The sequence below is a fragment of the Pseudogymnoascus destructans genome (assembly GCF_001641265.1).
Source record: "Pseudogymnoascus destructans isolate 20631-21 unplaced genomic scaffold scaffold_25, whole genome shotgun sequence".
Classification (NCBI taxonomy): domain Eukaryota; kingdom Fungi; phylum Ascomycota; class Leotiomycetes; order Thelebolales; family Thelebolaceae; genus Pseudogymnoascus; species Pseudogymnoascus destructans.
The window spans coordinates 210,043-235,957 of record NW_020167544.1 but is presented as its reverse complement, the minus strand read 5'-3'; the positions used below and the strand labels follow the sequence as shown (position 1 = coordinate 235,957).

Genomic DNA, 25,915 nt, shown 5'->3' with positions numbered 1-25,915 from the left:
GTTGAGGTTCCCGCCCACCAAAATCATGGCCGACGTGATACTCCGGAATTCGGAGAAATGCAACACCGAGATATTTTTATTACAACCTTCCGCAGCCTTGCGGATTGTTAGTCGTCCCAAATAGGCCTGCCCAAGGTGAGTGATGCTGCAATTAGAGCCAACACGGCCACGCGATAACGTTCATGCCTAACTAATACCCTCTACCAGATGTCCTGCTTCACGAGGAGCGCCATGCTGCGCTTCCAATCCCTCCGCGCGCCTCTCTCCCGAATCGGCCTCAGCAGCCTCCACCCGACACCCCTCCGCACAATCCCACGCCTCCCCCTCGCGCGCACCTTCACCAGCACCATCCGCCTCGCCGCCAAAAAAGCCTTCCCCAAACCCCTCCCCCAAAAGCAATCCCTCAAACCCCCCGCCGCCCCCCCCCAACCCAAACCTACCAATCCTACACCGCGAAACTCGCCTCTCGCTCCGCCCCAACACCCCTCTACATCGCCCCCTCCCACACCTTCTACATCCTCGCCGCCTACACCGGCGCCACCTTCTGCATCGCCTATGCGGGCTTCAGCTACTACGCTAACGTCTACGCCCCCCCCTCCGGCCTCTCAGCATGGGTCCCCATCGCCTTTGCCGGGATCTGCTTCCTCATGGCCGGTATGGGCGGGTGGCTGCTCTTCGCGCCTACAAGCCTCATCCGCTCCATCACCGCTTACCCCGTCAAATCCCTCGTGGCTAACGGCCAACCAACCCTCCGCATCGACATCGAGCTGCGCAGGGTCCTCCCCATCCCCTTCCTCGCCCCCCGCGTCGTCTCCGCGTCCCCCGCCGACCTGCTGCTGAATCACAGCATCTACGTCCCCCCAACGCGCCCCGCGACAGCTTCGGAGCGTTTTGAGCTTGCGAGGCTCCAGGCGGAGGAGCGGGAGGCGGAGAGGAAGAAGTCGGTTATGTTGGCGCCGTTTAGGCATGCGTCGCACGCGGCCTTTGGGCTGTTTGTGGCGATTAAGAGGACGTGGACGAGAGATGGGTTTTTGGATTTGAAGGCGGGGAAGAGGAGGTATAAGTTGGATATTACGGGGGGGTGGGCGCTGGATGAGGGGAGGGCGTTGGATCGGATTTGTAAGGTGATGCCGAGCTGAGGAGAGAGGGGGGATAGGAAAGGGGTGAGTGGTTATATTGTTCGTAGTAGGGATGGGTTGTAAGGATTATAAAGATGTATCATAGGGTTGTATAGCACAAACAAATTCACAACAAATTCACAAGTCACCAACATCATCATGCGTGCCAAGCCCTGCGTGTAGCAGCACTGAAGTCATGAGAAGCTCAACCAGCATTTCAGTACCTGAAGTGAATAGGAAAATTAATCGCACCTTGTCCCCCCTCATTCATCAGCAAGCATGCCCGCAGCCGAAACATGGACACGCGGGTGCGAAACTACAAAAAACACCACTCTTGGTACAATCATGGCATATGGACTTTAAAGAGGCTCTTCCCCGAATAACCCCCCCTCCCCTTTTCGCATAATCCCCCCCCTTCTGCTCCCGAAAGTCCCCCCATATCCCCCTTGTCCCATTTCCAGTACCCACAACGAAATCATTTGCAAGTTAGTGCAGGGAAGCACGGCTCGCCTCACGGCCAAACTGACAAAGTACATATGCCCCCTTCATGCGTCCCAACATCGTTAAAATGTCATATACACAAACCCCTTCCACCCTTACCCTACTTCTCAGTGCCGGCAACCAGGCCATTGAAAACCCCCGTTACTTTTTCTATATCACGTAGGCGCCAGTCGCGAGGTCGTCGGGCTCATGAAGCAAAAAGCTGGGCGGGGGAAAGAAAAAGTCTGCGTAAAATGAATCATAGCGAGGTTCGAAAGAAAGGCAAAATCCAGGGCGCAACGTATGTGATGTTTTGCGAAGTCGAAGAGGCGGTCGTACCAGTCGAAAAAATTGGGGCCGTCAGGATACGGAGAGAGAGGTTGGCAGGAGACCTGCGGAGGATGTTGGAGGAAAGGAATATTTCGAGTCGGCGTTGGTGGTAATTTCGATATGGGAAAAATAAAATAAAGTCGATTTATCTGCGTCCGAACCTGCTACACACGAGAAAGTTCGTAATTGATCTTCTACTTCTTTTGCTTCCGCGGAGGAGTGACAGGCCTGCTCGCGCCTAGACCGCCATAAACGTACTTTTGTTTTTTCTCCGCAGGTTTCAAAATCTGGAAGACGCAGGAAAATCAGTCATCGGTCCCACCACAATAAAAGAGGAACAAAGGGCATATATATCTTACCTGGAACGAACACAACAGACTCCCATCCACACTCATCATTGCACCAGCATTGTCAAACTCTCCACAGTAATTGGGCGCGCTGAACAGCGTGACCAATTGCCGCTTCGAGAAGAATTCATACCCGTCTTCAACGACCTGATGAGCGCGGCAAATCAAGTCCATATCATGCTTTTGAAGGAATCTTGAAACGACGTCGGGACCGAAGATAAACGATACACCTCGGTCATTCTCAGACCATCCGGTTATGCCCTTGTCGGGGTCGGACCAGAGCAAATCGCATAGAAGGCCGCTGTCGGGAATCTATAAAGTTGGTCAGCAAAAGTTCGCGCCCTCTCTCGTCGACGACGAGAGCTGGCAAGGACCCAGCACAGGTTAGGCCTTACGTCAGTTGGGCGCATAACGCGGCGAATCTGCTCCATGGAGTTGAGATCGGGGCTGAGGCCTCCGTGCATTGTGAAGATCTTCTCGTCAATAATGGCAGCAATGGGCAGGCAGTTAAAGCAGTCAGTAAAGGTCTTCCACAGCTTAATGTTATATCTTCTCTTGCACTCGTCGTAGAAGCCGTATATGCGGTTGATCGAGGCGCATTCGTGGTTACCACGGAGGATGAAGAAGTTCTCTGGGTATTTAATCTTGTACGCAAGCAAGAGGCAGATCGTCTCTAGCGAGTGCTTTCCTCTGTCGACGTAGTCGCCCAAGAACAGGTAGTTGGCTTCCGGTGGGAATCCACCGTATTCGAAGAGTCTCAAGAGATCGTAATATTGGCCGTGGATATCGCCACAAATCTGAAAGTAATTCGTCAGCGACTGGCCGGTGAAACGGCACATTACACAAGTGGGATACGAACCTTGATGGGAGCCTCAAGCTCCAGAAGGATCGGTTGAGAGATGAAGATCTCACGAGCTTTTGTGCACAGATAGCGGATCTCAGGCTCCAAGAGCTGAACCTGCTTTCCCGGTCTGTTCCCTCTGACTTCCAACAGACGGTCTATTATGGAATCGAGATCCACATCGTTTTGGTCCGCCATGACGTCTGGGCCTCTCGAAGGAGGTGGGTTGGAGTTGGGGTGTCGGTTTTGCTCGCTGTATGTGCGTCTCGGAAAGTCGATACTGGCTATATCGTGTTTCGCTGTTGAGAGGACTGTAACTCACTTGTTGGACTGGTACGCGTTAGAAGTTAGTTTTTCAAGAGGTGAGGTCGTGCTATCAGCCGCGCGTGTGGCTGGCTGTGACTGGATCTGACGCAGACAGGCTCGGTTTGTTGATGACTCTCCAGAGAAGGTGAATGCTTACTATCAGTGAGCCGGCCTCGGTGAATCGAATGGAGGGGAGCTCAGAGCCTCCAGTCGCTGCAAATTTCGTTTGGAGTGGCGGCTGTTGAGTTGTGCTGTTGACAGAGGCAGAGTTGAGTTGCGTGGTCGCCTGTGATTTGCGTCACGGATAAGGTGGGATCGAAGGTGGACTGAAAGTCTCTGTGCGGTAGTGTAATAGAAAGTCGATATCGACTTCTCGTATGGGTGGATCAAGGTGCGTCAAGAGGCAATCGTTGTGATCCGTGTTTTGTTGAAGTGGTGGTGAAAGGGTGGAGATGTCGCGCGAGGTTGAGATTTGAGTAAAAAGAACTTTGACTATCTCTTAGCGGCTGGCTGGCCTGGCCGACAACACGCAATAAGGGACTTTGGTCGCATAAAGTTGTAATAGCGACAGTAATAAGTTTCAACCCCACAGGTAAAAGGTTCGGCGCTTTCTGATTTCAAGAATAATTCAGTAATCGTCGCGGCAACAGTAGAGCGAGGAAATTGTAGAATTTAATCAAGAGCAAAAGGATAAGTTGATAAGTTTGTTGAGGGAATGAGGGAAGGGTCGGAGGTGGACGGAGGGTTCCTGGGTCGCGGAAACTCGTTTTAGTGTCAAGGGAGCAACGTCTGGGCGTTCTACCTGGTAGAGTGCTGAGACGGGATTAACTATTCTTTCTGCAGGAACAGCCAGAATAAACACAAATACTTCAATAATAGGAGCCACGCTTTTCTTCTTTACTGATTTATACTGATTTATACTGATTTATACTGATTTATACTGATTTATACTGATTGGAAACTAGAATTCTTCTTCTACAGTATTCCATCCATCTATGTAATGGCCATCATCCTCCATGCCCACTGGTGTCTCGGTAGACGCCACGCTGATGCCGCCATGAAAGCCTAGGCCCAACAAACGGTAACTAGACAGAAGGGCGTGGCTCCTAGGGGCGCTAAATCAGAAAGACCCTACGAAACCCCTTCTCCTTCTCGAGTTTCTATTTTCGTTAACTTGATCTTATCATACATCATACCTCATCATAGTTCCCACTCTTCTCGAGCCCAGAGTTCCCACTTTATATCCAGGATTCCCTGCCATGCTTCCTGCAACTCATCTGAACTTCCGAGGGGCTCTCGGAGACTTACTTTATACTCATGATGATGGCTGTCGGATACCGAGCCTATCAGAATGCCAACATTATAAAGGGCTGGTGTGTTGGACAGCATATGCTGGGCCTTGTCTAGCACTCACTATACGTCGAGGTTGGATTCTAGACCCCGTTATCAGGGGTCTAGAATCCAACCTCCCTCAGCCTCATCTCTGTCTTGCAACAGAAGAAGCGCCATGTGGACATATTATAAATGAAGCGTCACACCTCACACCATCAATCATCTCAAAGGCTGCGGCATTATAAGGGTATAACAGATCATGATTCATTCGTAGCCTTCTCTTCCCATGCACGATAACTCCCGCCAACGCCCAGCTAAATTATCCCTTCAAACCCCTCCCTACTTTACAGTGGAAAAATCGCAAAAACCAAACCAAATATCAAGAAAGCCCGACGAAAACAATGCCACGCCCAGGATCAGCTCCGGGGCAATGGATGCAGCAACTACCTGTCCCGCCACTCTTGGACCCGAATCACTCAAGAGCAAACCGCCAAACTCAACCCAGCGCGCAAAAAAAAAAATCAATAAGTCAAAAACTTTCTCAAAAGCGACCTCCGCCCATCCCATCCCAATCCCAATGCTATGCTCCTAAAAACCGCAAAAAACGACAACGACAGACGTGAAGTAAAAACTCGCATCTAAAAAACAAAAAAAACTAGCGAAAATGCCCGACGAAGAAATTCCTACACAAAAATATGCTTTGACAATGAAGTGGAATCTTTTTTGCGGGATGTAGTACAGAAGACTGATATCTTATGTATCAGGCGATCCGCACGCGGGGCTTTTCTCAGCCGAGCGTGCGACCACTCTGTATCGTCTGTTGACTGCGTGGCCGAGGGGTGGTCGAGCTCGGCCGGATGGTGCTCGCGGGGCTGAAATCGCCCGGAGGGTGGTGGGCGGGCGGCTTCTGTGATTCCCAGCCTTCTTCGCTCAGGACGCTGAGCCAGCCGCTGCCAGCCTCGTTGCGGAGAGCCTCGATTTTCTTTCGGTACATTTCGCCGCTGACACTCCAGTCTTGGGTGTCGAGGAATGGCAGCGAAATGGTCGATTCTTCTAAGGGTCTCTCCGCGGGAAGGAGTTGAGGGGTGGTAGTTGTATCGAGGCGAGGCAATATGTCGGGTTGGCTGAATGTACGCTGCGGTCGTGGAGGTGTATAGTCGGGTATAATATGGGATGGCTCTGTGTCAGGACTGACACCATAACCACTATCGGACCCTGCCGTTCCTGGGATTGGTTCCTCGGACTTCAATACCACTGGTGGCTTGGGCTTATTTGGCGACATCTCGGACGTGGATAGGTCAACGATTCTTCGCTTTGGCGTCCTTCTCCGACGAGACGAGCTTGTATAAACATCGCTAGCCGCTGTGTTTGGTTGGGGTCTTTCCTTGCGTAGCACTGAAGCTTCCTTGGGAGAATCATATATAATCGCCGGCTTCGTAATATCTACAACAGTAGGTAGTGGTGGCAATGGCTTCACCACGGGAACGTTTTCACGCTCAGGAACGCGCTCCACGAGTTGTCTCCTCTCGTTATACCCTGGGCCGGAAGCGTCAATTATCATGTCCTCGGTAAACCCAGGCGAATTTCGGAATAAGTTGAAGATGGTAACTCGGTAATTTGGATGGGTCTTGGTGAATGGATTTCCGCCAACCCAAATCTCCTTCAATTCCGGGATTCCAGTCAGCCTGGCAAGCTCAGTAGGATCCGTGAGCCTGTTGTCTCTAAGGTCTAGGCGTTCCAGTGGGTACAGTCGTTCTACTCCAGCTAATGACATCAAGCGGTTCCCCCTGAGGTTCAAGGCAGTGATGGCAGGAAGTGGGTTGCGTGTCAGGGAGTGGAGAGAATCAATCATGCAATTGGAGAGATTAAGAGCCCGTAAAGCTGTCAGAGATGCGAGGGAATCGGGGATCTGCGAAAATAAATTCGAGGATAGATCCAGAGAGTTAAGGGTGTTGGCTAGTGGCATTAGACCCGTAGCAGAGATCGATGTGAGGGAGTTGTCCGCCAGACTAAGATGCTTGAGGAATCGCCATTTCGTGGATGGCAGGATGCACGTTGACAAGATGTTGAAGCTACTACCTCTCGGGTTATACCAAGTATCGGATGTGCTTGAATGGGAGCTGTTGGATCCAGATCGTTTCACTTTGTGCGATCCGCGGACATGGCCGTGGGCAGACCCAGTCCTCGAGCTTGTGGGCCGGACTGGTGAGCTGCTTCTGGGGCGGTTGTTCTTCGTAAGCGATGTCAAGTCTCCAGAAGCAGAGCGGCCGAGACCGAAGTCGCTGTGGTGCATCGCCCGGGACTCGCGATTCTCGGGGCTGCCGACTCGCGAGTCTGGTGATCCTGGCGCAGAATTCGAGTGAACAAGTTCCGCATGAGGTATAGTTGGACTCCTTTTAGGACTAATATTTGGTGCCCAAGGTGAGATAGGTGATGATTGAGCCTTCGACGACCGCCGGCGCCTCTTATCCATGTCATCCAAAACTATGTCGATCAGTAAATCCCCCGGATCTTCTATCGAGGCCCGCTTGATGGTTAAGCTGCGAAGCTGTTCCGCCAATCTGTCCCAGCCAAAAAATTGTCTGATATCGATATCACTAATCTCCAAAGCGCTTAGGTTCTTGAAAGCAATCAGAGGAACGGCAGTATCGAAGGGAAACTCCTCGTATCCAGAGATCAGTCTCGCACGGCGATCGGGTGTCAATCGAAGACAGGGGATCTTGGTGAAGGCTGAGTATAGGTATTTGAGGTCCTCCCTGTTCGCAGCCAGTTGTCTCTCGATTTTGGCAGCAGAGCTTGCACCCCTGAGGCTAAAGCCAGACCATAGCGACGTCATGCCCGACATGACGCTTCGCATGCTTGAAACAGAGTGTATAGAGCCATGGTCGGAGCCGCTCTTTGGATTTTGTGACTTTCCAAGGAAGGAGACATAGTTTGCGGAAGTATCGGAGTGTAGACTTTCCAGTCGCACGTTCATAGGCCCAACAAGTATCCCAAAATCTTCGAATCGCGAAAGGAGGTAGAATAGATGATGCGGCGTGAGGGCGAGCTTCGCTGGTTTGATGTTATGGCTTGCAAAATTTAGGTATGGTAGTGAGAGCGCAGCAGCAAGTGTGCTCGATGTCAGGGTCGATGATGCCGACGACGACGGTGGGCTGATGATCGTTGTTGATGTGCTGGAGGGGACTCCCAACGCCCCATAGTGGCTTTGTGACCGGCCATGCCCGGGTGATTGTTGTTTTCGTAGTTGGAGAGCATTTGCGAGAGCTTTCTCATGAGTTCGAACAAATTGGGCGAGGTTCTAGAGGAGGCCGTCAGTTCTAATTAAATCGTAGACAATTCGGGTGTGTGTGTGTACCTTTACGAACAGCTGCCCATCTTCAGTGTCCATCCCGGCCGAAGAGAAGACGCAGACTTCAACCGCGCGTAGACTTCGACATGAAGACTATATACTATCGGTTGTCCACTGGTAGTACACTGTCGACGCTGTATTACCCAGCCTCGCCAGAGATACTCCTTATGGCGCAACCACAAGAGTCCCAGAGTGTCAGTAGAGGCTGACCTAACCTGCGGTTGAGACAAAGATTAGCAAGAGCCCAGTTGAGATCAAGGGTGCAGGAAAACGTTAGGTTGGCGAGAAGAGAGCCTGCCCCAGGACTCGGGAGTATTACGCACACCTCATGCGAAGAGCTTGACCTCGCGCGATGACTGATCATGGCATCGAAAGGGCTCCAAGACACGGGCGAGTCGTGGGGCTGCACAACAGTCCACGAGCGCGCGGGTCTGAACTTCAAACAAGAACAAGCTTATGTTTATCGCAATAAGGAGAGAAATCTTTCACTTACCAGTGTATAGATCCACTGGATCTATTATGCAACGACACCGAGAAATACCCCGTCGACGCAACAGCACACAGGTCTCTCTGCAAAGGGAAGGGAGGTTCGACGAGAAGCGACAAGGCTGTTGCTCATGTATATAGCAAATTTCACTTGGTAAAGGATTCGCTGGGCACACCGCCAAATAAGCGCAGACGTTGGGGGGGGGGAAGGGGTGCACGGTGATGTACGCTGCAGCAGCGAGGTCGGTGGAGACGCAGTCTACTCAAGGGTCCTTAGTGCACGGTGTGCTGCAGCTAACGAGGGATCCCAGCCACCACTTGCAGGCCAGTGAAGCCAGTAGCCAGTAGCCAGTGAAGCCAGTAGCCAGTAGCCAGTGAAGCCAGTAGCCAGTAGCCAGTAGCCAGTAGCCAGTAGCCAGTAGCCAGTAGCCAGTAGCCAGTATATCCAGCTGGGGAGGGATGCAAACTCAGGCAGTATATCCAGCTGGGGAGGGATGCAAACTCGGGATGAGGATCAGGATGAGGATCAGGATAGATCAGGATGAGGATCAGGATCAGGATGAGGATCAGGATCAGGATGAGGATCAGGATCAGGATGAGGATCAGGATCAGGATGAGGATCAGGATGCTGAGAGTTTCGGTTTTTGCCGGTAGAGTAATGGTTGGTAGTATAGGGTAAAAGATCGAGGAGCTGGCAATATAAAAAATGTTTGTAGTGTGTACTGCGGCATGGATGGGGTACTGTGCAGGTGCAGTGCAGTACAGTTCCAGTATATTTGTAGTCGCAGTACAGCCCAGTACAATAACCTTTCGAAATTGCGAGGTGCAGTATGGGTTACTATGGCTTATTATCTTAAGACAGTATGCACCAGATCAGAGCTGAAATCCTCTACTATCTACTATCGGATCTTATTACGCGCCACCCTCTTGAGAGGACCAGAGGACTATACGCCCAGTTTCACGTACTCCTCCGTAGCTGCAGATATATGTACGCCTATGGAGGAGTGCTTTAACAGTCGGTCAGTACCAGCGATGTCCCTTCATGCGAAGAATCACACTGCCACTTCTGAAACATATACGCCAGTGATCTCCATCCAGTTACACCGACAGCAGTGCGGTAGCGATCGACAATATCGAAAGGGGCGCATGTACCCTCTACTGACGGAGGAGCATGTACCGGTGGAGTAACACAGCCGAGTTGTCATTGAAGCTATTCACAGTTTTGGAGACTTTGGCGGCAAGTCAGGATACTCGAATACTACGAACCCCCTTTCTCTAACAAGAAGAAGCTGGAGATGACGGGCAATGGAGGCGTGTTCAGATGTCAGCACCAGCGACAGATTACGAAGCCGCAAAGTCACGCACACATGCACATACACACGCAACACACTCAGTACTGACTACAATAAGATCGCCCTCATCGTCCGGCTTACCCCCACCTCGCAATAAAAAGCTGAGGCGGAAAACGGGGATGTTCGTGGTATATCTACTCGACTACTCTTATTCACCCCAAGCCCATAAATACATGGGGTTGGCAAGGAAGCCTCTCAAGAAGCTCCCGTGTAGCAATGATCACTCGGTGATTGTCGATAATGCAGACGGGGTTCTCCCATCCAAAGTGAATGGTTGCCATCCTCATCCTCAAACACCCGTGTGGCTTTTGTTTCCTGTTTCTCGATATCATTTCCCAAAGTTGTCCCGTTCAGCAGCCAAGCGCAAGCCCACAACTTGAGACAACCCCACACCTTTCCCTTACATATCCACCAAGGCCGTGTGGCATGGGTATGGGCTGCATGTCAGCCAGTCACGAAGCGATGGATCGCGACAGGCAGTACGCAGGAGGATGATAGCCATCAAATCTCCCAAAGTTGTTGGCTAGCAGCGCCAATCATGGGCCCGAATTGTCTCATCGCTGGGAGGGAGGCATTTGTCTTCATTCAGAACTGTCTAAATTCAACTCTGTCCGGCACCTGTGCTCTTGTGTACCAGAAAAGTATTCTGTTCCACAGCTGCTGGGTGACACTTGAGAGAAAAATGGCTTGCGTCTCGCTCCCACCGCTTGACTTTCTTGCGATTCCGTCAGCGCCTGCAGCGACGACGAGCTCGGGTATGCCGCCGACGACCACACCCACTCGGAGAGCGTGATCGTTTGTAGGTGAGGGCTACTACACATGCAGAGCCCGTCGCCGTACCAAAATGCAACTTCCTACCACTCCTCATTTTCAATACCCACACTCTCCAGCTACTGGGCCAGCCCACCTTCATGGCCATTGGGGTGTCAGGTGCGATAGATGCCATTCGTCCCGTTTCTGGCAATGATGTCACCGCGTACACGACGATACTAACTCTCAAACTCCAAACGTTTCTCTTGAAGCCAGAGCAAAATAGTGTTAGGTCGGCGTTTGTATGGGCGAACGACGCACAGATTCGTCGCGATATAGCAGTCTTATAGCCTCTGAGGAGCAGAGCGTGCGGTCTTGCCCTGCGATTGGCCAGGAGGGCTATCTGTCATTTATGAGGCCAGTACGCACAGATTATGTGTAAATGCCGCGCAGCATGCTCCTCCCTGTTGCAGCAAACCAAACGGCTTTTATCCGGTTGGACCCGCACTCCTTAGTTGCAGATCTGGGGGTCGCTCTCACCACTGAGTTTGTGTCAGATGAAGCGGAGAGCGCGGATCACAGAGACAGAAAGCATCTTAGTCCTTCGTAAAGGTTGCATCTCACCGCCGGCGCAAGCTCGTCGGCGGCCCTTGGCATCACAGATCCCACCTTGCACATGCAACATCCCACTCGCAGCGAGCCGCTCCTCAAGAACGACCCCTCAAGAACGACCCCTCAAGAACGACCCCTCAAGAACGACCCCTCAAGAACGACCCCTCAAGAACGACCCCTCAAGAACGACCCCTCAAGAACGACCCCTCAAGAACGACCCCTCAAGAACGACCCCTCAAGAACGACCCCTCAAGAACGACCCCTCAAGAACGACCCCTCAAGAACGACCCCTCAAGAACGACCCCTCAAGAACGACCCCTCAAGAACGACCCCTCAAGAACGACCCCTCAAGAACGACCCCTCAAGAACGACCCCTCAAGAACGACCCCTCAAGAACGACCCCTCACTCTCCCCTCCATCGCTCCAAGTCGAGCTGGTTCGCCGGAGGCCGTCCCAGCGCGCAGCACTGCATTGTGGTTCACTCATGCCGTGTCTGGCGGTGAGGAGGCCCGAATCCGCGAGTTCGGTTCGCAGTCGCCGACCATACACTCGACCATACACTCGACCATACACAACCTTAAATTAATTCCACATGTAGAGTCTACTCCGTACCTCGCGTATAGATGCTGCAGTGGGTTTACAGCCCTCGTCCCCCCACCACTTCATCAAAAATTTCCCCGCGCAACAATACAGTTATTTATTGTACACGGTACTGACAGTTATCCGACTCGGGGCACTCCCAGAATGACGCACAGCCGTCCGGACCACCGCGCCATGGCACCCCCGCGGTTCCGGCGCCTTTCCACAAAATGGAACTGGTGCTAGGAATTCCTGGAGCGCAAGGGAACGGGTGCAGACACTTGCAGGGCAGGTTACATCCTGGGTTGTGCCGTATCTGACGGCTCTACTGGCGCATTTTGGGGTCCAAGATGTCGATTATGTGTATGTATCAGAGTAATTGCCCAAGCGAGGGAGCAGAGGCCCATACTGACAGGGCAAAGATACCCAGACGCCGACGTCTTGATTGGTTCCATACCCCCCATGAACCACCACCCAGGATTTCGAAGGGCGCGCGCATCTCAATTCCGACTTCGGGCCGGCGAGGATGCGATAAGGCCAATCATGAGGAATGCGGACGACATTTCCTTACCAATGGTGAGGGGCAATCGCGGTGCGGCGACACTGGTGGGAGCACCACACTGCTGGGATATAGATATCACATGCGTCACTCGCTCGCCCGTTTAAGCGAACCTGCATAATCAGATGCCAAGACTAGGCGAGGATAGCGTGGGGTGGCTTGATGGCTTGAGACGACATCATTGCACAGTAGTAGGACGTAGGACGTTAGTATAAGGATGGGCATGACCAAAGATCGGTCTGGAGATCGACTGCGAAATCTGCCAAGTGCTGTCATTGGGGTAGTAGAGCATTGCAAGGCTTCTAACTAACAGTTAGAAGCAGATGGTGTTCGCTGAGCCGTCTGTCTCCATAATACGGAGTTGGGGATCCACGTAGTTGTAGTGTCACCCCTCGCCCTGCTTCTCGGAAGAAACAGGGCGTTAATCTTGACTTCGTTGTTCCAAGGTTTGACAGATTCGGTTGCCCGTGGCAGATACGAAGTTTAGCGCTGCAGCACAGATGTAGTATACTGGGGGTGGCAACGGCAGTTAAAACTTTCACGATGAGTGATAATGTCAGAAACAGAAACAGCTTGCTGTATTCATAATCCCCCCATCAATCTACTCCTGATAAAACCCCATGTTCCCCACGGAAAGAAACCACTGTGCATAATAATTATTAAGATGTCAGGCAATACTCCCTAGACTCTATCCCTCCCGTAAGTGGTCATAGCAACTGTAAGTAAAATGAAGGCTCCCGGTCACTTAGGGACTGTAATTCTTATAGCTGTCAATTTCTAGTTTTGCAAAGCTGCGGTTCAATCTCTCATTGATGCTTCTACATCGCAAAAGTACTCTATTCGCCGTTGTGTTAAGGTAATCTCACCACCCCCCCGAGTGCAATGATGACTACACAAATTTACAATGGTGAAACCATTCTTGTATAAATGGAAAGCCGATGCAATCATTAAGATGACCAGAATAAAAAGCTTCGACCACGGACAACCAGTAATCAAGAACGGCCTGGTTATATGCCTGAATCGCCTGGTGGAGCTTCGCCATTCTGGCGTCTCTCCAGTCGCAGGTCATCCTTGGGTAATTCTGTCGGCTAGTATTTTTGATGGTATAGTATTGGAAGTCTAGCTGCATACATAAGACATATACTTGCACATTTTGCAACCCTGGGTATTCGGTGCCATTGCTTGCTCGGTTTCTTGTTCGGTATCAACCTGGGTTCTTCGTTTTGCGGTGTTCATGGTTACGTTTGTGTTGGCGTCTAATAAAACAGTTTATGGCCTTTGTCGAAATATTTGGGAGAGCGATGGGGCTGGTTTATGAGGTAGGAGCAATGGGCTGATACTGTATGTTGGCCTGGAATTTAGTGTACCATAGGAAGTGGCATCCAAACCTAGGTTTGGCTGATGCATATTATCCGCGTCAAAAATAAAGGACGAATGCAATATTATTTTTACTGAAGCGCCCTATCCTCGTTGACCTCTTCCTCTGTGTCTATACTGACTGACCTCCTCCATAGCCTCTATCCTTGCCAACCTCCTCCCCAGCCTCTATCCTCACTGACTTCCTCTCCAGAATCTATCTTCGCCGACTTCCTCTCCAGCATATATCGCCGAATCCATTTTCAACTTATAGCATGCGCATTCCCCAACCTTTCACCCCTTCATCCCTTCCTCTTCACCCTCATCCTCACTAACCTCCTCAAATGTGAAGGTCACCTCTATCCGCAGATAAGGAAATGAGAGCTATGCAATCTGAGCGTGCTAATTAGAAATAATCACTTTGCCCCTTTTATCATCCCTTAATGTCCATGTCATGGGATTCTCTCTTACATACAGACTACGTTGTACGTCACATCCAGTTGACCAACACCGCCAATCCATAATTCATAACCTTCATTTCTCCCACATCCAGTCACGACACGTACTTCCCATAAAACCCCGTCCATTCCCTCAAGAGCAATCCTCACAAATCGTCCCATCCGGATTCCTCTTCTTCTCATCGTAGGCCGTATCACAAATCACACCTTTAGTCCCCACCTCATCCTCCATAGTTCCAGTCTCCCCCGCAACTATTTTATACCTCCCACCTCCCGGCTGTGCTTCCAAAGTCAACTGATCATGCTCCAGCACTCCCTCTTCTGCGCCGCCGCGGCCTGAACTAGTGACACCGCCAATTGAGGCCCCTGCGGCTATAAAATCTCGAAGGCTCATTTCGGGGGCTGTAGAACCCCCTGTCGTGGTCGTGGCTGTCGCGGCTGTCGTGACCTCTAGTGTGGGGGTTTCGGCGCTGGGACTGATGGCTTTCTTTTTGCCGTCGACGTGGCCGAGGTCTCGGTTTGGATCTATGATATCTCGCACTCGGCGTTTGATATCTTTGATTTCTAGTTATAGGTTAGCATTGTGCCAAGTACAATATTTTTGTATTCTCCCTCCTCTTTATTTTTCACCAATGACACCTATGGTGTTTTTGTAAACACAGAAAGGAGTAACCAAAAACCTCTGGTGGTGCATCCGGAGAAGAAACATACCAGGGAAACCTCCCTCGGTTTTTCGGTCCCATAATAGCTTAGATTCCACAGTCACGCTTGTTACCGTCCCTGTCTCAGCTTGGGTAGTAGAGTTGGGTGTGGTACTGTAGAATATCTCGATTGAGAAGACTCCGCCAGTCGCTGGTTGAAGAGCAACTTCACCCAAGTCCGTCGAGAAGGTGGAGAGTAGTTCTTGTGCAAACTGCGAATAATTAGAATAATGAGTCAATGTAACCAATTATGATTGCAATATATAAACTGAATAAATAAGGGACCAGCAGGCGAGCATAAAATTCCTATATGAGGGAGGCAATGACGTAGTCACGTGTGTCAGGGTTCTCTCCGAGACACTGCAGTTATATAAAAGAAATCTGCTTGCTTGAACATACATAGGCAGCCCGAAGCATCCATTTGCACTGTGTACAGAACTTGATAACAATCCGCGGATGGGGAGCAGAAGCTGCGAGGCCTTTTGGAGCTTCCATGATGAGTGCTTTGATGCCGAGCTGATTTGGGAATGTCCGTCGAAACAAAGAATGAGGATTAGAAACTTCAGATGAACGATTGAAAGTTAAATTACGTTCTCCTTAATGGTGCTTTAGGCTTCTGGAAATTGGCAAAAGAAGGATTTAGTTGGACTCTGTGGCTGTGGTTCGTTGGACGCCATATGCATGTCACCATTTGCTAATCTTCGTTAGTGCTTATGCGAAAAACGGGGCCACTTTTAGGAGTTGGCCCAGAACTTCGAGAGCAAGAAACGCGCAGTGCATATGGATAAAGAATAAGAAACTATAATGAAGTGATACGGGAGATTCAGCTTTAGGTCGTTGGAAGCTCCATTGGAGGCCTCAGCGCTCGTCCGATGCTTCCGTGGCCTCAGTCTCCTTCGCGCACAATTACCAATCACAGTCATCACGAACTCAATCCATCAGGAGATATGTAGCCAATAACTTAAATCAATTGGTTTTCCCACCCTATATAGTTACAAGAAAGCGACGTAAAAAAAGAGCCATAATCGTAAGTGTGGTGGCAAAATGGACGCCCTCCGCCACGAGAAATTGTCCTCGGGCCCCCGTCGTTGTAGTATGAAATCTTTGTTTGTTTGTGGGCAGTATCCTTTCGGGTATCCCATGCTCGCTCGCTCGCCTTCCTCTTCTGTGTTTCCTTTGTTTTTCTCCAGATTATCGAGCAGCTAAATTCATGACGCCAGGCCAAAACGCCTCCATTATTCGTATTCCCCTCCTCACATCACCACGCAGCACCCTCCGGTCGGTTGTGGCGTGTATGGATCGTCCTTCTTGTCGACTGGTCCCCAAACGGATGGAACCATGAAATCGCGTGTCGTATCAGTGTAGGCAATGATGCTGAGCAAGTTAGTGGGATGATCGGTCGGGAAGGGGGTAAGTGAGCAATTCGTACCTCCTCGCGGCTTGGGAAACTGGAATGCGCTCGCGCTCGAGGTCCTCTCGTAAACGATTGTTCAATTCAGTGAGACGGCGTAGCTTCAGGTCTGCCATTGACTGCTTGTTCTTCTTGATTTGGCTCGGGTCCGCCGCGTCGCGAGATGCGTAGCCCATGTTAGCGATGGCTCGATTGAACGATGACGATGCGGGTGTCGGGTAGAGAAGGTTGCTCTTCGTTCTTCGTCGGAATAATTAATTGAGGGCAGTTCTTATGATGTTTGGAGTTGCGGCGTCGGGCTGGTGCTGAAGAGCATGGGAGCTTTGCAATCTCACAGAGTAACTTAGTGAAGAGTATCCGCCTGTAATATTAGATGCGTACTGAAGTCACGCCGCCAATGTATTTCGAAGGGGTCAGTCCTATTATGGTTTAGCGTTTCGGTAAGCCCTTGACCAGCTCGATTCACACAACTGCAAAATTGAAGTAACGCGACGATTCTGACGATTCTCGACGATTCTCGACAAGACCACAGCCTCTGGGACAACTACACGAGTTTCGATCATCGATCAACACGAGCTCGCCCAGCATGCCTCCTCCGCCGCATCAAAAGCCGGAGAACGTATTGAAGAGGGCGCATGAGGTGCGTTCATAGAGAGGATCCTTGCCACCGCGCTATTGCTAACTAATGGTTACAGTTGATGGGAGTTGGACAGCCTTCAGCTGCCCTAGTTCTTCTCCATGAACACATCACTTCGAAGAGATCCAGAAATGTTCCGATCGCGTCGCTGGAGCCGGTGATGCTCCTGTTGGTGGAGCAGTCCGTGGAACAAAAGAAGGGAAAACTCGCGAAGGACGCCCTATACCAGTACAAAAATATTAGCCAGAACACCAACGTCGGAACCATCGAGGTAAGGCTCAGCATACTCCGGAGGATTAAATCGCGTCAATAAGGGACTGGGCGCTAACGTCTAATTTTATAGCTCGTCCTCAAGAAATTTATCGAACTTGCGGAGACCAAGGTCCAGGAGGCTCAGGCCAAGGCAGATGAGATCCAGAGCACCCTCGAGACTACCCAAGCAACCGCCAGTGTCGATGATCTCGAGGCCAGCGAAACCCCAGAGTCGATTCTCCTGTCCATCGTATCCGGCGAGCAGTCTCGCGACCGCACAGATCGAGCCATCGTCACTCCTTGGTTGAAGTTCCTGTGGGAGACATACCGCACTGTTCTCGACATCCTCCGCAACAATGCTCGCTTGGAAATTATGTATCAGAGCACTGCCATGCAGGCATTTGCCTTCTGCCAGAAATACGCGCGCAAGACCGAGTTCCGCAGACTCTGTGAGCTTCTGAGGAATCACGTCCAGACTGCTGCCAAGTACTCCGCTCAGCAGATGCACGCCATCAACCTGAACGACCCAGACACTCTCCAGCGCCATTTGGAGACGCGTTTCCAGCAGCTGAATGTTGCGGTTGAGCTCGAGCTGTGGCAAGAGGCTTTCCGCAGTGTTGAGGACATCCACACCCTCCTTAACCTCAGCAAGCGCCCACCGAAGAACATCATGATGGCCAACTACTATGAGAAGCTTACCCGCATCTTTTTGGTCGGCGAGAACTATCTTTTTCACGCCGCTGCCTGGTCCAGATACTACAACCTTCTCCGCCAGTCTGCTGCTATTGTCGCGTCAGGACAGGGCAAGAAGTCTGAAAACCCAGCTGCATCGGAGGCCGATCTCACCAAGGCCGCTTCCTTCGTTCTGTTGTCTGCTTTGGCCATCCCTGTCATCAGCACCTCCAGATCCCGCGGAGCCTTGATCGATGTTGACCAAGCCAAGAACAACAAGAACTCTCGCCTGACACACCTTCTTGGCATGTCCGCTGCGCCAACCCGCGCGGTCCTGTTCAAGGATGCCATGAGCAAGGGTCTCCTCAGCCGCGCCCGCCCAGAAATCCGCGCGCTTTACAACATCCTTGAAGTGGACTTCCACCCTCTCTCGATCTGCCAGAAGATTTCCCCTATCCTGGCTAAGATCGGCGCCGACGAGGAGATGGCCAAGTACATTGCTCCTCTCCAGCAGGTTATCTTGACCAGACTATTCCAGCAACTGTCCCAGGTTTATGAGACTGTGGATGTGAAGTTCGTGGAGAACCTTGCTCGTTTCCCAGCGCCATTCGATGTTTCAAGGGACACTATCGAGAAGTTCATCATGAACGGAAACAAGAAGGGTGACCTTGCTATCCGACTGGATCACGCCACTGGTGTCCTCAGCTTCGATACCGATGTCTTCTCTTCGGCGAAGGCTGTCCACACCGGATCTGCCGCTGGCTCCGCCGAGACGGAATCTCAATCCGTCCAACGCCTCCAAAGCACTCCCTCAGAAATTGTCCGCACTCAACTCACCCGCCTTGCGAAGTCTCTTTACGTCACTTGCCAATATGTGGATCCTTCCTACAACCAAGCCCGGGTCAAGGCTCGCGATATTGCGTTAGCAAAGGCTAAGGCCGGCGCTGAGCAAGAACATCACGAGTCTTTGGCACGCAAGGAGATCATCCACAAGAGAAAGGAGGCAGCTAACGAGATCATCGCTCGCAAGGAGAAGGAAGATGCGACAAAGAAGAAGATCAGAGCCGCACAACTCCAAGAGGCTGAGGACAAGCGTCTTGCGCAGGAGCAGAAGGAGCGTGAGGAGAAGCGCATGAAGGCTGAGCTCGACCGTGTCCGCAAGGATGAGCTCAAGAAGCAGATTGCCGATCTCAAGATTGGTACCAAGGCTCTCGATATTGATCTTGAGGACCTGGACAACCTTGATGGTAACCGCCTCCGCGCCATGAAGCTTGCCCAGCTTGAGCGTGAGAAGAACGACACCAGCGAGAAGTTGAGAATTGCTGGTAAGCGTATCGATCACATCGAGCGTGCGTTCAGAAAGGAGGAGGCCAAGAAGCTCCCAGCCGACTACGAGGAACAGCGCAAGCGTGATCTTGAGGCGTACAACAAGACCAAGTCGCAGGTCCTTCGGGATGCTCAGGCGAAGCACGCCGAGGATCTCGAGCTGTCGAAGAGACTGACAAGAATCACACCCATCTACGAGGAGTTCAAGACCGACGTCGTCGCCCGCAGGCACGACGAGTTCGAGAAGCGCCGTCGTGATGCCGAGAAGGAGCTGGAGAAGCAAATCAACCAGCGCCGCAAGGAGCACAGGGAGCGCAAGATCCGCGAGAAGCGCGAGCGTGAAGAGCAAGAGAGGATTCTTCGCGAGGAGGAGGAGCGCGCCGCTGTTGAGCTCGCCGAGAAGTCTGCTCGCGAGGAGCGCAGGAGACAGGAGTTCGCCGAGCTCAAGGCCCAGCGTGACAAGGAGCGTCAAGAGGGTGTCGAGAAGGCTGCCCTCCAAGCCCGCCGTGAAGAGGAGGCCCTTGCTCGCAGAGCAGGCGCCAGAGCCACCGGTGGTCTCCCAGTCCGCGCAGCAGAGCCAGAGCGTAGCGCCTCAAGCGACCGCCGCCCACCTCTCCCACTCGCCGGTGCCAAGCTCGGCTGGAGAGAGAAGGAGGCCCTCAGAGCCGCAGGCCAAGAAGTCCCATCTGAACGCACTGCCTCCCCCGCCGCTCCCTTCGCCCGCACGGACTCCAACGACCGCCCGTCAGGCCCACCTCGCCTTGCCCTCGCCGGCGCAAAGCCCAGCTGGAGAGACAAGCAGGCCGCGAGAGCCGCCTCCGGCACCTCTCCCGCGCCTGAGTCCCGCGATCGCGAGGCTCCTGCTATCGCTCGCACCGCCTCTGGAACCGGTCCAGTCCGCGGCCGCACCGATCGCAACGAGAACGAGCGCGAGAGTAGGTCTCCCGCGCCTCCAGTTGAGCCACTGAAGGCCAGCGGTGGCGCTGGGAAGTACATCCCCAAGCATCTGCGCGACAAGGCTTAGATTACGGATGAAACGTAGGGAATATATTGCATGGGCTTTGCGGGTGGGGGTGGGTGGATAGTTGGTCATAGTAGCTCGTTTGGCTAGGCTCTATCTACTCGTCTCTCTTCATTCTTTGATATTGGCGTTTATTTTTGGGCTTTGTAATGTAGTCGATACGTGGCGAGCATTGCGAGTTGGTGGGGGTGGGGGGGAAAGGCTGACAAGCTGGAGGCCAGCCGAAAAGAAAAGTCGAGGTGATGCCGCCAAGGGAGATATGGAGTGCCAAAGTGAGATTAGCATAGTTCAGAAATGAATGCAGATACGAGATCTGTTTTGTGATTTTAATAGAATAAAAATTATTTCATTTTTCCACTCTACAAAATCACACGTGTCCTACGCAGCATATCAGAGTAGTAAGTTAGTTGTAATCCGGATGTGTCTAGAGAGGAGACTAACTCGCCAGATGTCAGATTCCCAACTGCCAAACCATTATACTCACCGTTCAAGGTCAGCGCCGACTACTATAGAAAGCACTTTAGAGAGAGTGGAAGTCAAGTTCTCCCTAAACCTCCCCAACCCCCCCTAACCCCCCCTAACCCCCCCTTAGATCACACCACACCACACCACCTAAAAAAATAAATGAGCAAAACCTCATCACCTCACAGGACAACCAAAACAACGTAAAATTCCGGTACCGGGAATCGAACCCGGGGCTACCCGGCTCCAAAGTCTTTGAAAGCGGGTTATGTTAACCCCTACACTATACCGGATGTATTTGAGTTCCCGATGTGAGGCTATTTGGTCTCTCGTAATCGTGTGTGTGTGTGTGTGTGTGTGTGTGTGTGTGTGCACGACGGAAGGGGTGAGCGTCCCGCGATATGAGGGGGAACTTGGTGGTGGGTTTGGTGAAGACGTGGTTGTTGTTTTCTGGTTGTTTGCGTGGTGGTTTGGGTAGGTGCGTGTACAAATATTGGAAAGAATAACTTATATTTAAATATAAATGTCAAAATATATATTAGTCATAAATTCTGCTGCATCTATGAAGCTGTCGAAATTATAGCACAGCATGGTGTAAATGTAATAAAGCAATTTCACAATTACAAAGACACTCATCGCACCCAAAAGCAAACAAAGTTCCATTCTTTCATCCTTCATCCTACTGACCGCCCATTCATTCAACTTTAAAAATACCCTATACCCTTCACGACCTACCCACCATCGCCGAGCCCCCTCTTACCCTATTAACAGAGTCCCGTCGACATCCATCCCCAAAGTGGCATTGGCACAGATTACCAGTTGATACAACGTGACATCTCCCATTTCTCTCACCCCCCTCGCAAACACGTCAAGCAACCTGCAGTCCCATACAAAGGCACCCAAGCCCATAAACCCGCACGAACCTGCTCATTATGAGAATAGGCACAACACCAACCAGGAAGAGAATAAACTAGCAGATTACACCCAAAATATGGGTAAAAGGGGGCTCCTCCATGCCCAGTCTGCAGCTGACAACCCATCTCACCATTCCAAACCTGAGTAGGAAAGCCACACCCGCAGTGAAGTGAGCGTACAGGACAAACAGCTTTCGAGTTCTGCACCGCCTTCGAGTAAGGACAAGCTTTAAAATCTCCATGCAATCCAGAGGTTGAACTTTCAGGCCCATCCCGTTTCTCATCCCCATTTTCACCCCCATCAGGAACAGGCTGGGCATGATACCCCCCCTCCTCCACAACATTTCCACCGCCAGTTTTAGACCCAGAAGGCGTCAAGGTCTCCGACATAACCGGATCCAACTTCTTAGGCCTAGCCGCCCTTTCAATAATAGGCATCTTCTCACCCCGCGACGCCCGAAGAGCACTCTCACGCTCGCCGCCAAATCCCGGGAGGGAAACCCTATTAGTCTGCCACATACGCCTCTGAACAGACTTCTCTTCCTCCCTGTCTCTAGAAGCCGCAATCCTAGCAGAATATCGACCCGGCTGCGGACTATCCTGCCACATACGCCTCTGAGCATCCATCTCTTCCTCCATGCGTGTCAAAGCTATAGCCCTAGCAGAATACTGATCTGGCTGCGGACTAGCCTGCCCATCACGGCTCCTAACCCCCGCATCGCCATCGACTCTCATAACACGCTCATGACGAGCTGACACCTGATCCGCCACAACAAAAGGATTATCCTTGACAACCCTGCGACTTCTCGGTCCTGGAGGTCTGACAGGAGAAGGTGCCAATCGTAAAGGTTCGGGATAGTCGTTAGCGCTGAGATGTGACAGATCCACGGGAGATGGCGGAGTTGAACGGATAGTTGGTGATTGGGTCGTTGTATAGCATGGCGAACCAGCAGTCGGTGACTGCGGTGTGGTATAATGAGCCTTCGCGAAAGCAGCCTGTCGAGCCCATACTTTAGGAGGCAAATCGGGGGTATCTGGACTATCCACGTAATTCTCCTGCTCGAACTCGCTCGGGGTGTATACATTTTCAGCCCGCATCTGATCCTCCCTCTGCGTATTCCGAGCCTCCATGGCGTCGCTGTCTTCATATATTGCAAATTCTTGGGCTGCTCCATCGATTTTGGCAATGGGCATGAGCCACTCGCAGTCGATGCACAGGCGATGCCCGCAGGAAGCGCATCGTTCAATTTCTTCGTTGATAAACCGGCAGATGTGGCAGCTGTACCGCTTGGCTAGTTGCAGTGTGGTCGATTTAATGAGTGTCAATGGCTGCTGAGGAGCCGGTGCCGCCTCAGGAGCAGGAGCAGGCTGAGGAGAAGGTGCCGGTGGAGGAGCAGCTTCAGCCTGAGGAGCTGCCACCTCACCCCCCTCACCACCCCAAAAACCTCCCCTTGCCGCCTCCACTCTAACACCCACCTCCGTCCCCCTTGTCCTAACCCCCACCCCAACCGCAACCTCATCCCTCACCTCCCCTCTCCCCTCCAAATACCTCCCGACCTGTTTCGGCACCTCACTAGCAAGCTGCCTCGGCACCTCCTTCACAAGCTGCTTCAACCTCTCCGTCCCCGCCAGAACTCCGCTAGACTCGCCGCCTTCATTTTTTTTTGCATCAACATCGAGATCGAGTCCAAAACCCCGTCTCTGGATCCCAAGACCGAGCCCGAAGTGTCCAGATGTCCCGCTCTCGTGGAGGAGTGAGGAGAGGGCTAGGCGCGCGGCGTGGCGATGGCGGTGGTGGCTGTGGCCGTGGGTGTGGCTATCAATCGAGCGATCTCGTTGTCGTTTGGAAGGTTTGAGGTCCTGGTCTGCGGGGGTGGGGATGTCGGGGGGTTGGGCGAGGGAGTGGATCCGTGATAGTTCTGCTGCGGCGCTGGAGATGGAGTTGCCGGCGTGGTGGGTGGATGATTGGTTCGTGGGTGTGTCGGAGGAGGCGGAGCGGTTGTGTTTGTGTTTTTTGTGGGAGGGGCTCATTGTTTGTAGGAAGGTAAATTGAAGGTGTTTGGAGTTGCTGGGGATTGTTGAACTCTCAGTCCCAGTGTGGTTGGATTGGAATCGAGCAATGAATATTCGGTCCTGGGAAGCTGCAGGATAATAGAGATATCCAGACCCCCCGGGTATAAAATGATCCTGGGATAAAGTATGCAGAGAAGAGAACTTGGTTAAAAGAATGAAGGCATACAATGAACGAACGCACATAACGATATAGCCATGGTTGATATGGGGAAGAGTGATATCTGGAAACGGGGAGAGCCACTGCCAAAGCGAGTGTCCGGGCCTTCTCGCCGGTAGAAGGGGAAAGAGCGACTGGTGCGTTGCTCCTGCCACTTTCATTGCAGGAGTAGAAAGGGAAAGGGCGACTGGAGGGTAGTTGCTCTTGCCAATTTCATCGCAGGAGTCGAAAGGGAAGGCACGATGGGAGGGTTGCACTTGTCTATTCCATAAGGATGAATTGCAGTTGTAGAAAGGGACGGCGCGAGCGGCGGGGTGCTCTTGCCTGCTTTATAATGATGATATGATATAAACTTGACAGCCGTGATGAAAACCACTTACCTACAATCAATAGTCGTCACATTAACACAAGGGGCACATCAAGCGACGACATGCACAACACCCTGACGACATTTCACGCGGACCCTGCTCACATAACACGACGCGATCTCGAACATTCTTTGGATATACACGGTACGGTTTTTAATACAACTTTACCATCTCTAAAAGCGCTCTATAACAATCTGAAGCAATCCGATGGATTACTTGAGCGCAGCCTGCAGACTCTCCAGGACCTAGTTCGTTTTCCCAGTCAGCAAATTGCCCGTCTGTCCCACCTGGTGTAGGTTTGTAGTTGGTTGTATAGCATACCTCAATCTCGATGTTGGCCTCAGCGATCTCTGTCGCGCTGCCGTTGCCGCTAGCCACCTTCTGCGCCTCGGTGAGCTGCGAGCGCACAGCCTCGATGCTGAAGTCCTCAAGGGGGAAACCCTCGACGGCGTTGATGCTGAGGACGGAGTTGGGGTTCATGACGGCGAAGCCACCGGACACTATAGCACATCACACCTGTTAGCTGGTATCCCTTTATATCTCCCGACACCAATATCGACCTCGGCCGGGTGCAATTTGCTGGTTCAGGGTATTGGGTAGAGAGGGGGACGCACGGAAAAACTGCTTGCTGCCAGCGCTCTCCTCAATGACCTCAATCAACCCAGGCTTGAGCTGCTCGATCGAAGGGACGTGGTTGGCGAGGAGACCCATCTCTCCCGACTCAGCGGCGATGTTGACCTGGACGACGTCCTGGGAGGTGTAGACCTTCTATAAATCACACACACATGTCAGCCACTCTTCAATCTCCCTTTCCCAATCCCTCCCGGTATCCAATGGCTTCCCCATCGTCGTTGTGTTGTGTCGTGTCGTCAATCCCACGACTACGCTGACACCCATCCCCCATCCATCTCAATCGCCCCCATCTCATCGAAAAACATGGATTCGCATACCTGGTGAGGAAGGTTCAAGCTCAGCTTGATCTGGAACTTGTCCATTAGCCCATGCCACTCCCATAAAATCCTCCACCGGCGGAAGGAAGCAACCGACCTTATCCGAGACAGCCTCAGCGTATCCTCTGCGCTGGACAGGAGCCTTCATGGCAGGGGCGCGAACGCGCAGGGCCGCGCGGGCAATGCGGAAGGAGTTCATGATGTGCGTGTGGAGGGGGTGGGTGGTTCGATTGGGGGTCAAGAGCTTGCGGGAGGGTGGAGGAGCTTCGGGTTTCGCTGGTATAGATTCTCGTGATGGCCTCGCTAAAATGGGATTGATTTCTTGGCGGAGTTTTTTAATTTGGGGATGTTGGATGTGGATGTCAGGTGATAATGACCACGAAAATCAAAAAATTGGACAGGAAGAATTGGGTGCAAGTCATCTATTTCCTACGGGAGTGTATTCTGGCTTTAGTGTCAAGGTAAGAATCGAAGAAGAAGCCATTATTCCTTTCGAAGCCAATCCTCACGTGATCAACATTCGAATGCTGGCGCCTTCCAAACCAGGTACCCACGTCTCACAAACCAGCCACAGCGGTCCCCGTACTCGCCTAATCGCCATCTCGTCCACCGTACTCGTACCCCGCAACGCAACCCTCTGACGAAATCGCCATCGCCGGTTCACGGGCACTAGTCCATAGTGGGCATAGTGCTTTATTTCCCCTAGCCGTGGT

The 25,915-nt window shown here is 52.0% G+C and overlaps 10 protein-coding genes and 1 non-coding gene across 11 annotated transcripts; 4 read left to right on the top strand and 7 right to left on the bottom strand.

The window, feature by feature from the left end:
• Positions 1–57: 57 nt before the first annotated feature.
• Positions 58–1,261, top strand: VC83_08156 (uncharacterized protein; the record flags this gene model as incomplete). Its single annotated transcript, XM_024471716.1, has 2 exons — positions 58–106; positions 208–1,261. The coding sequence occupies 2 exons, from the start codon at positions 58–60 to the stop codon at positions 1,137–1,139; spliced, it is 981 nt and encodes a 326-aa protein (XP_024320542.1). The 3' UTR covers positions 1,140–1,261.
• A 294-nt stretch (positions 1,262–1,555) lies between these two features.
• PP1 (Serine/threonine-protein phosphatase pp1) lies at positions 1,556–4,294 on the bottom strand. Its single transcript, XM_024471715.1, has 5 exons — positions 3,580–4,294; positions 3,135–3,446; positions 2,671–3,072; positions 2,288–2,587; positions 1,556–2,215 (listed from the first exon to the last, which is right to left on the bottom strand). Exons 2-5 carry the CDS (start codon positions 3,312–3,314, stop codon positions 2,123–2,125), a joined length of 975 nt encoding a protein of 324 aa, XP_024320543.1. The 5' UTR covers positions 3,315–3,446; positions 3,580–4,294; the 3' UTR covers positions 1,556–2,122.
• Positions 4,295–5,541: 1,247 nt separating this feature from the next.
• VC83_08154 (uncharacterized protein) lies at positions 5,542–8,940 on the bottom strand (the record flags this gene model as incomplete). Its single annotated transcript, XM_024471714.1, has 3 exons — positions 8,600–8,940; positions 8,113–8,321; positions 5,542–8,055 (listed from the first exon to the last, which is right to left on the bottom strand). The coding sequence occupies exons 2-3, from the start codon at positions 8,143–8,145 to the stop codon at positions 5,542–5,544; spliced, it is 2,547 nt and encodes an 848-aa protein (XP_024320544.1). The 5' UTR covers positions 8,146–8,321; positions 8,600–8,940.
• On the top strand, positions 8,815–9,246 carry VC83_08153 (uncharacterized protein; the record flags this gene model as incomplete). Its single annotated transcript, XM_024471713.1, has 2 exons — positions 8,815–8,929; positions 9,077–9,246. The coding sequence occupies 2 exons, from the start codon at positions 8,815–8,817 to the stop codon at positions 9,244–9,246; spliced, it is 285 nt and encodes a 94-aa protein (XP_024320537.1).
• A 1,380-nt stretch (positions 9,247–10,626) lies between these two features.
• Positions 10,627–13,109, top strand: VC83_08152 (uncharacterized protein; the record flags this gene model as incomplete). The annotated part of the gene is made up of 4 exons (XM_024471712.1): positions 10,627–10,699; positions 10,770–10,996; positions 11,295–12,248; positions 12,308–13,109. The coding sequence occupies 3 exons, from the start codon at positions 10,627–10,629 to the stop codon at positions 12,129–12,131; spliced, it is 1,137 nt and encodes a 378-aa protein (XP_024320538.1). The 3' UTR covers positions 12,132–12,248; positions 12,308–13,109.
• Positions 13,110–13,907: 798 nt separating this feature from the next.
• VC83_08151 (uncharacterized protein) lies at positions 13,908–15,930 on the bottom strand. The gene is made up of 3 exons (XM_024471711.1): positions 15,359–15,930; positions 14,970–15,171; positions 13,908–14,822 (listed from the first exon to the last, which is right to left on the bottom strand). The coding sequence occupies exons 1-3, from the start codon at positions 15,452–15,454 to the stop codon at positions 14,392–14,394; spliced, it is 729 nt and encodes a 242-aa protein (XP_024320539.1). The 5' UTR covers positions 15,455–15,930; the 3' UTR covers positions 13,908–14,391.
• GNG1 (Guanine nucleotide-binding protein subunit gamma) lies at positions 15,931–16,724 on the bottom strand. The gene is made up of 2 exons (XM_024471710.1): positions 16,389–16,724; positions 15,931–16,333 (listed from the first exon to the last, which is right to left on the bottom strand). Exons 1-2 carry the CDS (start codon positions 16,544–16,546, stop codon positions 16,213–16,215), a joined length of 279 nt encoding a protein of 92 aa, XP_024320540.1. The 5' UTR covers positions 16,547–16,724; the 3' UTR covers positions 15,931–16,212.
• A 139-nt stretch (positions 16,725–16,863) lies between these two features.
• TIF32 (eukaryotic translation initiation factor 3 subunit A) lies at positions 16,864–20,634 on the top strand. Its single transcript, XM_024471709.1, has 3 exons — positions 16,864–17,010; positions 17,066–17,278; positions 17,351–20,634. Exons 1-3 carry the CDS (start codon positions 16,957–16,959, stop codon positions 20,279–20,281), a joined length of 3,198 nt encoding a protein of 1,065 aa, XP_024320612.1. The 5' UTR covers positions 16,864–16,956; the 3' UTR covers positions 20,282–20,634.
• Positions 20,635–20,949: 315 nt separating this feature from the next.
• On the bottom strand, positions 20,950–21,034 carry VC83_08148 (the record flags this gene model as incomplete). Its single annotated transcript has 1 exon — positions 20,950–21,034. It is a non-coding gene; the product is annotated as a tRNA-Glu (tRNA).
• A 437-nt stretch (positions 21,035–21,471) lies between these two features.
• Positions 21,472–24,361, bottom strand: VC83_08147 (uncharacterized protein; the record flags this gene model as incomplete). The annotated part of the gene is made up of 2 exons (XM_024471708.1): positions 21,844–24,361; positions 21,472–21,501 (listed from the first exon to the last, which is right to left on the bottom strand). The coding sequence occupies exons 1-2, from the start codon at positions 24,043–24,045 to the stop codon at positions 21,472–21,474; spliced, it is 2,232 nt and encodes a 743-aa protein (XP_024320607.1). The 5' UTR covers positions 24,046–24,361.
• ATP16 (delta subunit of the central stalk of mitochondrial F1F0 ATP synthase, atp16) lies at positions 24,362–25,646 on the bottom strand. Its single transcript, XM_024471707.1, has 5 exons — positions 25,300–25,646; positions 25,203–25,232; positions 24,867–25,020; positions 24,574–24,752; positions 24,362–24,497 (listed from the first exon to the last, which is right to left on the bottom strand). Exons 1-5 carry the CDS (start codon positions 25,399–25,401, stop codon positions 24,465–24,467), a joined length of 498 nt encoding a protein of 165 aa, XP_024320606.1. The 5' UTR covers positions 25,402–25,646; the 3' UTR covers positions 24,362–24,464.
• Positions 25,647–25,915: the final 269 nt, after the last annotated feature.

Coding starts and splice junctions, on each gene's coding strand:
- PP1 (XM_024471715.1), bottom strand. CDS start 3,314: ATGGCGGACCAAAACGATGTGGATCTCGATTCCATAATAGACCGTCTG. Junction 3,073..3,134: donor AGCTTGAGGCTCCCATCAAG/GTTCGTATCCCA, acceptor AATTACTTTCAG/ATTTGTGGCGATATCCACGG. Junction 2,588..2,670: donor GCGTTATGCGCCCAACTGAC/GTAAGGCCTAAC, acceptor CCAACTTTATAG/ATTCCCGACAGCGGCCTTCT.
- VC83_08151 (XM_024471711.1), bottom strand. CDS start 15,454: ATGGAAGCTCCAAAAGGCCTCGCAGCTTCTGCTCCCCATCCGCGGATT. Junction 15,172..15,358: donor GGATGCTTCGGGCTGCCTAT/GTATGTTCAAGC, acceptor AATTATTCGCAG/TTTGCACAAGAACTACTCTC. Junction 14,823..14,969: donor AACCGAGGGAGGTTTCCCTG/GTATGTTTCTTC, acceptor ACCTATAACTAG/AAATCAAAGATATCAAACGC.
- GNG1 (XM_024471710.1), bottom strand. CDS start 16,546: ATGGGCTACGCATCTCGCGACGCGGCGGACCCGAGCCAAATCAAGAAG. Junction 16,334..16,388: donor GTTTCCCAAGCCGCGAGGAG/GTACGAATTGCT, acceptor TAACTTGCTCAG/CATCATTGCCTACACTGATA.
- TIF32 (XM_024471709.1), top strand. CDS start 16,957: ATGCCTCCTCCGCCGCATCAAAAGCCGGAGAACGTATTGAAGAGGGCG. Junction 17,011..17,065: donor TATTGAAGAGGGCGCATGAG/GTGCGTTCATAG, acceptor TAATGGTTACAG/TTGATGGGAGTTGGACAGCC. Junction 17,279..17,350: donor CCAACGTCGGAACCATCGAG/GTAAGGCTCAGC, acceptor CTAATTTTATAG/CTCGTCCTCAAGAAATTTAT.
- ATP16 (XM_024471707.1), bottom strand. CDS start 25,401: ATGAACTCCTTCCGCATTGCCCGCGCGGCCCTGCGCGTTCGCGCCCCT. Junction 25,233..25,299: donor CTGAGGCTGTCTCGGATAAG/GTCGGTTGCTTC, acceptor GACAAGTTCCAG/ATCAAGCTGAGCTTGAACCT. Junction 24,498..24,573: donor AGGCCAACATCGAGATTGAG/GTATGCTATACA, acceptor AAAACGAACTAG/GTCCTGGAGAGTCTGCAGGC.